This window comes from Elaeis guineensis, chromosome 9 (genome assembly GCF_000442705.2).
Source record: "Elaeis guineensis isolate ETL-2024a chromosome 9, EG11, whole genome shotgun sequence".
NCBI classification, from domain to species: domain Eukaryota; kingdom Viridiplantae; phylum Streptophyta; class Magnoliopsida; order Arecales; family Arecaceae; genus Elaeis; species Elaeis guineensis.
Window position 1 is genome coordinate 17709253 of NC_026001.2, and position 12644 is coordinate 17721896.

Here is a 12644-nt window from a genome sequence, read left to right on the forward strand (position 1 = left end):
AATAGGTATTTAATCCTAAGTAGCACCAAACCTTATAGATGAATGGTGTTGGAAACATATGAAGGCAAATTAGGCATCTAGGGCTCTCTGGGCTCCCAGTAGAAACCTTAATCTATCTTGATATGATTCCTCCATCATGGTTCTGAATGGCATATGTGTCCTATCTTCATTTCCTCTGCAGTTCTATGTCTTAGTTTATTTGACCAAACTTTCATGATCTACAAAAAGGTTGATTCAGGACATTAACCCATTGCCTGAAATTTGATTTTATAACACGCATGCATATATATATATATATATATATATATATATATATATATATATATATATATATATATATATATATATATATATGAAAAACAATCTAGATTAATATTCAAAAACATGTTTAGAAACTCAAAGCAATAAATTTTAATTAAATTTGCATTAAACAAAAAATACACATAAAAATATAATTTAAGAAAATAACAGTATCCATGATATATACTTTTTTTATCAAGTCTATACGTCTATCCATGATAATTATATCTTCATTTTATTAACAAAAAAGATTGGAGGCTCCCCAGCTACTATTTATCTAAAACTTTGAATCTCAAGCTGCTAACCAATCTGGACCAACCGCCGTCCGGTTCTTCTCCTGCCACACCAAGCGGCCCACCCAAACCCGGTCTTGGTTTTGCCCAACCCGGTTTGTGGGGTCCATCGAACAAATCCCATTTCATTAGTCATCACACGTTCCGCTCGAGCTGCTTGCTGTCTGAGACCAGACAGCCATACCGGGCGGGCACTTGGATTCTTCATCGGTGCATCCGAATTCCAAACTCTAGAATCAGCGCTGTCGTAATCTTCTTCATCTTCTACGGCCAAACCCAGCTCTCGCTCTGCACCGGCCTCACCAAACAAGTGGCCTCGTCAAGTCCGCCGCCGCCGCCATGGCCTCGCCGGCTAAAGAAACCAAGATAACACCCAGTAATCTTCTGCCTCCCGCTCGCTTGTTTCCAAAATTCTATTCTTTTCTTTCTTTAGAATAATATCTCCAAGTCTTGAAACAAAGGAGAGAACTTTTGATTTTACCCGAATTTGATGCCCTATTCTTCCAAAGAAGAAAAGGAGATCGAATTCTAACACCCGGTTTTTCCCTAAATCACTACAAACTATTCTACGTTTGATTGTTGTACTTCAATTAGACGAGTAGTCGACGCTTGGGCCTTGGAAGGAATTTGCTGCAAGTCTGCAACGAAATCTTCTAAAGAATTGATAGTTAGCCATGTAGAATAAACAGGAATCTATTAGGCATCGTTTGCGAAGAAGCAAACTATCCTTTTGTTAGGAGATGCGCAACGTAGATGGATCTGAAAGACATAATCTCATAACCATAAAGGAAATTTCTTATCTTGCTTAAAGATCGGGAGAGTTGATGTTAGTTTGATGGTTGGCATTGACAATTTTCGACGATTATTGAGATGAATCCATGAAAATTTGTAAGCATTGACTGGATGCGCATTTTGGATTCCCCATTTTTGTTTATCTTGAAAAAAGAATCTGCATATGCATCTGCATAAAACGATTTGTAGAACACTGGATGTTGCAGCCTCTCTTAACCTTGCTGAATGGGTTCTGGTGAAAGGTATTATGGACTTACAGTATTGTTTGGGTTAAAACAAAGGCATCAAACTTTTTAACCAATGGAGGTTTCAAAACCACTTATCATAGGGGAGAAATTGAGGGATTTGAAGATCAGCAAGGGAAATCTATAAAGGAAGATATATATTACTCATTTGCATTGGGTAGATGATACCTTTAAGTTTTATGTAATTGACCTTCCTGAGCTTTATAAGTTTTATTTTATCATCACTGGCTTTGAGTTGGTGACAGGATTGAGAATGAATTTTAATAAAATTAATATCATTGGTATTTCCTTGGATGACTGTGACTTGAAAAAGGTGTTAATCTATCAAGGTTCTACCTTGAAAAGTTGCATCACAGATACTGAGGCATCCATTTAACTATATAGAACTCCAAATATGCATGCTAAAGTTTTAATGTGTTGAGCTTCTAGGCAAGTTTGTATCTTTTGAGAGGAATTGTTTTTGTCAACTATGTGCTTTTGAATTTGCAAATCTTTGATCTGTCAAGTCCACTTGTGGCTCTTAAATTGTACTCAGAGAGACTCTTGTTGGAGAGAATGAGCATCTACATAGTTTTGGAGATTCATTAAATGAATTTGATACAACTTTTCTCTCCAAGGAGTGAGGTGGAGTTGTGCTTATAAGATTGAAGAACATGAAATTGGTCAGTTTATTAGTGGTGATAGAGGATTAATCCTTGAAGTATCTAAAAATTTATGATTGTCAGGTCTTTTCAACAAAGAGTAAATTAAATGGAAGAGGTGAGTGGATTGTGCTATGCATTCAAAAGAATGTCTTTTTTTCCTCTTTTCCTTTTTCCAGAGGGGTGTTGAGGTTCATTTCATGATTTCTAAAGTAATCTTCTCTTTTAAGGAAGGTAAATAAAGTGATAATTTGTGAAATGTACTTCTGGTGGTAAGATCTTGATTGGAAGATGGGAGATCAAGGGACCCTTCATCTTTTGGGGTTTTGGCACTGTAAACGGAATAATATGGCTTGAAGTCTATAAACTTTTTATGAAACCTTTGTATGGATAATTGTGACGGAAAGAAAAAAATAAATGCTCCAGTGCTGTGCTGAATGCCAAACTGTTTGTTGCTTACTTCCTTTCCGTGGCATATTGAACTTGGTGCTGCAAAGGACATTAGCATTTTCCTTGGTCTTTCACCACGCATAAAGCAACCAAGATAGTTTTGCCTTTATGTGTTCAAGAAGTTTGTTTTTATTTTTATTTATTTTAATTTTAAATAACGAGCAAATATGTATGGCTCATAATATATTTTGTCCTGCTAATCCTTACCTTTTGGTTGAGGGGTTGGCAATGCCTTCTGTTAGTATTATTTTCTTGATCATTGTTATTTTGGTCACCTTAGAAAAGATCCATTCATGCTAGCTTAAATCTTCCTTTTGTTCTTGATCTTTGATACAAACTGTGAGCTCTTATCCTAAAATGGCTTTGCCAGTACATTCCCTGTGATATAAGTATTGGTTATAACCCTATATTATTCTGCTTAGATTGTCACGAGATTGCTCAATTTGGAAGCAAGTTGAGGTCTAAGTGCAATAGGTGATATCGGGTTGTGAGAGTGTGCCACTGCAAGATAGTGGATAGTTTTCTGCTCCCTTCTCTCTTTCTCTATCTATGTGCTTGGATAACTATCTTGTGTTAAGTTCAAAGAGTTACAGCTACACAGAGGAGATTAAGCTACTATTGAGACTTGAGAGGTATGTGTAGGGTTTCGCTAGAGGATATATAGTTCAATTGGAGAAACTTTTAAAAACACCACATTGGGAAAAGCTGGGATGAAAAAATGTAGAAGAGAATTCTGGTTTTAGTCAGCGTACACTTGGGAAAGTCAACTGACAGTTATGTAGAGATGAGTAGTGAGATGTAACGGCATTTAAAGATTGTAGGCATACAAGGATGGTAAAAAAGGTCTATCTTTCTTGGTATTGAGATGAGATACTTCATGCAGTCAAAAGGAGACACGACATAGATATTTTTTGCAAGGAAAAGGGAATAGAGGATCAAGTAGGGATTGTATGAGATTTCAATAAACAAGGGGGCTGACCAGTTGAAGTATGTGCATTTTAATGATAGATTAACCTCTGCTAGAACTCTAAGAGAGATGCCAACACAGCCTGGTTTTTTGGAATAAGGTGTACAAAAGAAAAGTAGATATGGGAAGAAGAGCAATTTTCTGACAATGTAGACTACGAAAGATAGAGCAATTTTCTAACCATGTAGATTACATTTTCTTTTCTAAGAGAATAGTCAATGACATTTTTAGAAGAGATCAGGAAATGATGAATGTTAGATAAAGGATGCACGAGAACCCTCAATAACTGAATAACTATTTTAGTTCTAATGACTATGAAATTTTAATGCCAAGAAATTTATTTAAATTGGCTAGGAGATTTGATATGTTGTGTACATGAAGCAAGGACATATTACGCAAGTGGATGGGAAGAATATTGGTCATTGCTTTTCTTGATTGTGTCTTGTTAGTCACAACATATATACATGATAAGAATAAAATAAAACTTAGTAAAATGGCATTGGTTGGTTTATATTACTCCGGTGATCAGGGATTCAGAGCTCAGAAGGCTTTGTTTCTTAAAGTAACAAATAGCATAGAGTTTTTTGAGGGAAGGGTTTATTTTATGCCTCACTGAATTAGTAATTTAGTAGGAGAATTTGGATCCAGTTTGATATTGCCATACCTATTAGATATTTGTTGGCCTTTCCAAAATCCAAAGAATTTCTGTTCTTATTTATTATTATTGAAGTCAGTTCAAAGATCTTTTTGGAGTTCGGTCAGGAGTTTTTGGAAACTCAACTACAGAAGTTTTCAACCAAATTCCTGATGCACTGTGTTGATCGATAAATTTTGAAAGTCCAAGTTATAATAATTTGCAACTAACCACAATTGAGACAAGGTCTTTCTCTTTGTTTCCTCCTTTTGTTAATGTTCCTGTTTGGTTAATGGTCTAACAGAATAGTGCATAATGCTGTATTCTTAATTGCATGAATTATGCTATCTTCTGTTTCCTACTTAATGATTTTTGTTTATTATTATTAAGGTCAATTATTTCTTTTCGATTTTTGTAAATGCTTATCTACAAGGCAATTCATTTCTCAGGTTCCACAAAGTCAGTAGCAGTTGTTGGTGGTGGAGTTAGGTATGATTATTTTAATTATTGGTTTTGATGGTAGTTCATCATGCTTCTACTTGAATCCTGTCATAGATTTATTAGAGTGCAAAATGTAACAACATGAAGGCTTCAATTTGCTGACAGCTTGATGTCAATCCAGCAGTGTTGTCGGTTTGATTTTGTTTGATGATTCAAATTTACTCTTGAAATTTTCTTCAACTTAATTTTCTAGATTTTAACATGCCTTGTTGAGAGATATCCTTTTATTATTCTTGGCAAGTATCTTGTAGAATGCAGAGTATGTCTGTAATGTGCTACATTAGAGAATTTTGTTTGTTTGTTTCTTGTATAATTTCGAACTCTCCTCACACAAATGAGCAGCGACCCCTTTTGCTTGATTAGACAGTTTTGTCAATGACTGTCACTCATGTTTAATCAGATGAGTTGGAGGAGGATGATACCAGTTTCAAGTGGAATCTTAGTTTGACTCTTTTTTTGGTTTATCTATTTGATATGTAATCTACATGACTGTCTTGGCAAAAAGAAAAATTAGTGATATTTCAAGCAATATACTTTTGTATTAATGTGGTCTCATGGATTAATCACAGCTTCTTGTCCATAAATTACTGTGAGCTTTCATATATAACTGAGGGATTCTTATCTTAAACACATGGATTTGTGTACTTAAGAAGTCTTTCCATATCTGATGGTGGTTTATTTAATTGTTTGATGCATGCACATGTGGTCTATGGAAGCTTGTTGTAAGCCATTATCACAAATGATTTTCCTACTTGATCATTTACTTTTTGAATGCTCTTTTGGTAAGAATATTAATGTCAAGGATTCTGAGATGGTTTTCAGTGGGCTAGCTGCTGCCTATAAACTTAAATCAAATGGTTTGAGTGTCACCATTTTTGAAGCTGATGGAAGAGCTGGAGGCAAAATCAAAAGCAGTTCAGAGAATGGTTTTATATGGGATGAAGGGGCAAATACAATGGTGAGTTAAGAGCAACTCATGCCTTACTCTTGAACAAGAGATCATAATATCTATTTGCAGATTTATTTGGGCATCATACACAAACTAAATTAAATGTTTGTTTGCTGAGGTAAGGATGTTTGATAAGTGGTTGATGAGCATTTATTATCTGGGCATCATAACAATGGGGTCCACTTGACCCAAGATGTCTTACTATGTGCAGACAGAGAGTGAAAAGGATGTTGGAAGATTGATTGATGATCTAGGTCTTCAAGAGAAGAAACAATATGTACGCAGTTATTTCTTCTTGTACATCATAAGAATTATTCTAGCACATTCACATAATATCAAGCAAACTATTTTTATTTATTTTTCAAGCATACTGATCATTGTGCATGATGTAACTTGTACAGAGCTTCAACATCTAGAATTAATTGACTTATCTGCAACATCACTCTTTTCCATTTGTCAAATTAATTTTTTCTTTCTTTTGTTTAGTTCTCGATTAGTAAAAGTTGATTCTGAAATATGTTGATGTCAAGACATGGTGCGGCTAAGATTGTTTTAGATGACTTAATGAAGGTTTAAGGTGATTTGGCTAGTATTTTTTGAACTCTTTCTTGGTGTTATTGCAAGATTTACGTAGTCTTTTTTGAACAATCTGTAATGCAAGATTGATTTACCAAATTTCTTGTTTTCATGTGAATTTCTGAAGTTTAACCTTTTGGAAAATATAAAATTCCAATTATTTTTTTTTTGTTTATGTATCCGAGATCGATGCATCTTGATGTATGCAGGAAAGTTCCATAACATGCATGTTTTAGTAGCAAGAAACTACCACCTAGGATAGTGCATCTACTTCCTAAGTTTTTCCTTATTCAATTATTTTTATCAAAGACCCACGTCCCCATGTTGTTCCTGAATTCACACCTGCATCAGCACCTGCTTCTGGTAACTAGGATGCAAGTTCTGTGGTATGACAATTTAAAGTAACCTTAAAGAAGACTTTACAAATATTGTACTTGCAAGGGCAGAGTCCATATGAATCCAGCTTTACAAATATTGCACTTGCAAGGGCAGAGTCAATGTGAATCCAGAGTTTATGTCACTTGGAATCAATGTTTGCTGTTTCAAATATGGTGGATTTGGACTCTCCCTCATCACTGTTCCTCTCCACCAGCTTCATGAACATGTATTGATAGAAATTGAATCTTTTTGTTATAAGTAGGTGTAATTTTAGGTATTTTAGGCAAAAAAGTGGCAATTTGAATGTAAACCATTGCACTTTTCATCCCAAACCATGTCTATTTTGTCTTGAAAAATGAAACAAACATATGTCTCCAAAAAAACGAAGCAAACATGAAGTTTTTTGTTTTATTTCAATTTATGGAATATTTTGCCTGAAATTTGAACCCCTGATGTTTATTGAGTTTATCCTCAGTGGCATCTTTATATCTTTCTGTGCATTTATCTTCTCTTCCTCCATGTTAAAGCATATGCCTTTTTCCCTTCAGGCAGCTGAATATGCTATCCTGTTATTAGCTTCAAAGCAAGGTTTATTTTATTGTTGTTCTGATCCCTCTGTCAGGCACTTAGGTATCTTTAGGCATTTTCCTTTTGTCATGGCCATGCTTTATAAATTTCTTGATACTTTTGCTTTATCAGTTTTCCTTATTTTTGTCATAATTTGTTCTTTAATACGAATGGATGACAAAGCAAATTGTTTAGTCAGTTCTTAAGAGATGGTATAAAGACCTTTCGTTGTGGTGGTTATATGATTTTTGGGGGCACCACCATTGATTTTTCTTTTAAAAGAGAAGAGAAGCAAAGTTGATGTTTTTAATCCTGAAAATTGGCATGTCTAAGAGAACTATGCATTCTTGACCTGAAGCATGCCTGTGAGTCATCTTCCTTTTTGCCTCCTTGTAAATTGGAATTGACCTACTATTCGGGATCTTTTGTTTGCTTATTGTTTTCCAGAGAAAGCTCTATGTATTGATACTGCTTATATTTAATATCTTTAGCCTGATTGCATTATTTGGCTGATGTAATTGAATGTTGCCTTATGAGACAGCCTATTTCTCAAAACAAGCGATATATTGTGAGGAATGGAATGCCGCAAATGGTAACATATTTTTGTCAGAACAACTGGGCTTTTCCTTGTCTGTACATTCTGTTTTACTTTCATATGAATTAACCTATGCTGCTTATCTGATGCCTCTGCTTGCTTTGTATCTCAGATTCCATCAAATCCCATAGCTCTGATTACAAGTAGCATTCTGTCTCCACAATCAAAGGTTTCTTCTGCCATTTAATTTCAGATGAAAGCATTTTGCTACCCCTTTATGTTTGTTGGGTGAATTCTCTTATGGAATGATGGTGTAATGACCAAATATGTCTTATGTTAACTGTTATTTTTTTTTTTATTTTTTTTTAGAAGTTGTTTCAAATTAAATGCTGGTGCCAGTTCTCAAGCAACTGCCTTTTTCTCCTAATCAATTATTACTTTAGACTGGTGAACAATTTTAGATGTCTACAGAAAGTATTAGATAATGCTTGGTTCTTATTTAGATAATGTCTGGGTCAGTCAGTTTAACTAACAGAACAATTTGTTCCACTTACAGCAATAATTACCTGAAATCAACGTTTCATGTGCTGTTGGTATGGCCCGTATCAGACAGTACATATTGCCTATACTAACCCTACTGTATGGGCCATGGTAGCTAAACTGTCAGTGCAGCCATGTGCCATGTTCTGTATTGTACCATATTTAGGGGTCCATATAGTGTTTTTTTAGAACTTTTCTTAAATAATTAAAATTGCAAACAGAAAATGGATAAGTTCTTAGCATAGTCTCCCATTTTATGTGCAGATCTCTACATGCTCTACTATTTATCCCGCTTACCAACTGGAAAAGAAATATGCAAGCCTGCAACTACAACACTTGGCTTCACTTTCTTTGGAGACTGGGCTTTCCATTATCTGTTTCAAGAGAAATAACATGGTAGTAATCATGTTGTATTAAGAATAACAATAGAAATAATGTCTAGGTTCTAATTATGGTAATTTGATGGATTTGTAATATCACAATAATTGCTAAAATGAAAAAGGCACCTAACTTGGTTCTTTAATGTTTATATTAGTTTCGTCAATGTAGATCTTGTCCAAAATAGAGCTTTTTGGATTAAAAATCATTATATTTTTGGGGTGATGGAGGCTTGCAATCGATCAATTGGGGCGAACTATGGAGTACCACCTAAGCTGAAACATTGAGTCATTAAACAGGGTAACAGACCTTTGGGACAAAAATTTGTTCTGCCTTTATCCTGATAAAATTTTCCTTCAACAGTGCAGTATACTCCTTTTGTTCCCTAACTAAATTTACCACTGATTCACTGCTGCCTTGACATTGACTAGATCTGGATCTTTTTTCTGATCCCCTACTCTCTTGATAGTAGCTGATACTTGCTTATCTTAGAGCTGGATTTCCTGCTTATTCAGCTGAAACATCTCCTTCACCTTCCATTGTCTTTTGCTGGGCCTGGCCAAGCCTGGTCCTGTTTGTTATCAATAACCTCTAGAGCATACCTGTGTCACCTCCTTCAGGGTGCACTTCTTCTCTCTTCCCATCCCCTGAATATTTCTGCTACTGCTTTCTCATCCCTCGAAAAGGTCCCATGCTTATTATTCTCTCTCTAATTCCTCTCCATCTTCTTCATCCTCTGTCAGCCATAGCCAGATTGGTATCCAACTTCAATTTAGGAGTGGATATGGGGCCGTTGTTTAGGGAGCATAAGCCTTAGGTTATTGCGAAATAAATACAATCTCCTTCTTCCCCCTACATGAGCAAATCCAAGCTAGAACCTTTGCTACCCATTTCTTCTCTCTGTAAGTTTCTCTTTCACTCTCTCTTTGTTCCTGTTGACCCTCTTCCTCTTTTCTATAAGAACCCAATGCTATGATTTGGCAACAAGCGTGAAATGAGGTTGTCAGGGTTCACCTAATAAGAATCGTCATTGATCTGTAACTTAAGTGTAGGCTTGGTCCTCTCCCAAGGGAGAGAGGGATGAGGTTAGAGATGTAGGTGGAGGGAAGACAAAGCTGCTCTATTGAAGAGGTGAGGTCCCTTTTCTTATCCTTTTATTTTTTGTCTGGATAGAGATGGAAAAGATTTAAAAGGCCTGTTTGGCTTAGGAGGCACCCTGCAGTTAGCAGCATTCAGTGGACTGCATGCCATGTGATCTACTGAACCAAATTCAGATATTTGATATCTGAATGAAATGGGGTTTGGTACATATATATATCAGTTAATTCTCTTGTTTGGCCTACTTTGGAACTGGTAAGTTTAATAGTGGTCAAACCAGATAAAAATGTACGATACAAGCTTTTATTTTATTGTGTTTCATGTTTCATGTTTGTTATGTGTATTCAAGAAAGAGAAATCACCAACCAGCCCTGATTCCTCTGATTTGAATTAAAAGTCATGGATTGCAGGGAAAATAAGAGCTTGATCTTTTAGTCAACTCACTATACGCATCTGGATTTAATTGGCATATGTCTAATGCCTAGATTTTCTTAAATCTTCTAGATTTGGTTTTGTATAAATGTGAGGCCTGGGCTTAATTAAAAAAAAAAAATATTAACCAGTCTTTCTGCATTCTCTTATTTTTTATATTTTATCAACATAAATTTAGGGAGTGTTACTTTAGTCCAATTTTAACGTGATTAATGCTTCTTCATGCATAATTCATCCTAACAAGTTGACATGAGGCCACTTAGTGGGACCCAAAGGGGACAGAAATTAGGGAATAGACCAACCCACTATCTTGCTATCTTCTTATGAGAAATAAAGTAGACATGATGCTTTTCAATATTTGGGATAAAACTATTGGCTTAAAAATATCTGATTTTGGGTTTTAAAGAATCGGTAAGGATTGTAGGTAAGGATTTCCTAGGGTTTTAGGTCAAGAAAGGAAAAGTATTCATCGAACTGCCCCATACCGCCCAATACGGGACATACTGTACCATACCGTATCAGTACACCAAACCGGCTCGTACCAATATAAACGTACCATACTGTACCGTGTACCGATACTATAGTGAGATTTCATTGGTACGGGGTCGGGTACCAAGACGGCGAACCTTGAGCGCTATGTTTGACTTGTAATTAAATTCAAGCCAAAGAAATTTATTTCGGTAGATAATAAAGATAAATTGATGTTCAAAGAGTTCTAGGCTTCTAGCAGGCTGCGGTATTATATCTAGGGATGAATCTCAAGTTGGATGGCTCCTAAGGCCTTAGCAGACTACAAAGAAGGCTACAGATCAAGATTTTAAGTATGATACAGAAGATCTATGTTCAGGTTAGTTCAGGAGAATAGATAACTATCTGCAAATGAAGAACAAAAAGTAGAACACTCATGGTGATCAATTAACAGCAGAAGATTTAGGAAAATAGAGTGAGAAAGAGAGATTTATAGGAAGAAAGGGAGAGGAAAAGCAGCCAACCTGATTGAATCTTTTTGTTTTTCTCCTCTCTTCAAAAGAACTTACCATTGACTCCTATAACCGTTGGATACTCATCCTCTTTTTTGACCCTGCCATCCCCCACAATTCCTAGTTTGAGTCCATTGGGACTTTAGAATAGAAGGAATAAAACAAAAACCCTTTTGCATTGCTGCTGCACTACAGTGCTTTCTACAGTAAATAAAAGGAATTCCTTTGCTCAGGTGCCTATTACTTTTCTAATTGAGGGTTAGCAAAAGATAATGAATAAAACTATGATTCGGCTGATAAAAAATCCCCATCATACAAACTATCTTCTAAGTGATCAAAATTACCGGAAATTCAAATCAGCAAATGTTCCTGGACTGCAAGTGAATATTTGAAATGTGATTTGTTTTGACCTTGGCTTTCAAAATTTGGATATGATCCTAAATTCCCTGATTAATCAATTGGCCTCCCTGTTGAGCACATCCATCATTGAGAACTGCCAGCTAAAAGCGCTATTGGTTGTTCCTTGAGTATTTTCACCACTTTTTATGTCCATTGCTCTGGCCATTATCACAAGTAACACCCTCTTAATGTTTAATTTATTAGGAAAAAAGAACTTACCCTATATTAATGCATAATTTGTTTCCTTTGGTAGATTTTTCAGCTGACCCCATAACCTACAGCATTGTCCATCCTTTCTGTTGATCTACATTGGCCAGGATAAGATATTCCAACCAGCCTTAACAAGTGGTCTTATGGGTGACTGTCACACTTCAATTCGGTCCTCTTCATCATCTCCAGGATCATGGTGTCAATAGAATACTTCTTGGTTACCTTTTTCATCATTAGCAAATGGATTATACACACTTTTGTTTACCCATCGTTATTCATCTACATTCGAATTCTTAGGGATTCGTTTGTCATAAGTAGATATATTATTTCCTTGATTTTGCTTTAATCTTTGACTATTTGAAGCAAGGTTATGATACATTTGGTATGGTATAGTACAAACCCCATAAGGACACAAGGTGAGGAGACTTTTTTCTCAAGCCCAAACATGGTATTGCCTGAAACCAGCGATAAGGGTTGGGTCGGTGCAACACAAAACTGGGCAGAACTGGTCAGTTCCACCCAGTACAGGCTGGTTCAGCCTCTACACTGTGTCAAATGCGGGTGCCGTACTAGTACGGCATGGTATGCCCTGTATGGGGTGGCACGGATTGGTTTTATGAACCATGATTTGAAGAATTATCCATAGTGTATTTTTTAGGCAAAGGACCTAATGCCTCTACTTATGAGGCATTCAAGTTGTCTTCTCTTTCCAAAGGGTATCTTTTCTTGCATCAGGAGCACTCGTTAGACATGTTTAGTCGTGCATCTCCTAATAGGTG

The 12644-nt window shown here is 35.9% G+C and overlaps 1 protein-coding gene across 7 annotated transcripts in view; it reads left to right on the forward strand.

The window, feature by feature from the left end:
• Positions 1-805: 805 nt before the first annotated feature.
• LOC105051395 (protoporphyrinogen oxidase, mitochondrial) overlaps positions 806-12644 on the forward strand; it is a 38805-nt gene continuing 26966 nt past the window's right edge. For 2 of the 7 annotated variants that reach the window (XM_019852931.3, XM_073243050.1), the window contains exons 1-6: positions 808-969; positions 4772-4811; positions 5646-5781; positions 5984-6049; positions 7835-7885; positions 8001-8057. In XM_019852931.3, coding sequence (XP_019708490.1) covers positions 933-969; positions 4772-4811; positions 5646-5781; positions 5984-6049; positions 7835-7885; positions 8001-8057 — 387 coding nt within the window. In that variant the 5' untranslated portion in view covers positions 808-932. Of the gene's footprint in view, positions 970-4771; positions 4812-5645; positions 5782-5983; positions 6050-7834; positions 7886-8000; positions 8058-12644 lie in introns of all 7 variants that reach the window. The other 5 variants (XM_073243051.1, XM_073243052.1, XM_073243049.1 and 2 more) reach the window with 4 other exon arrangements.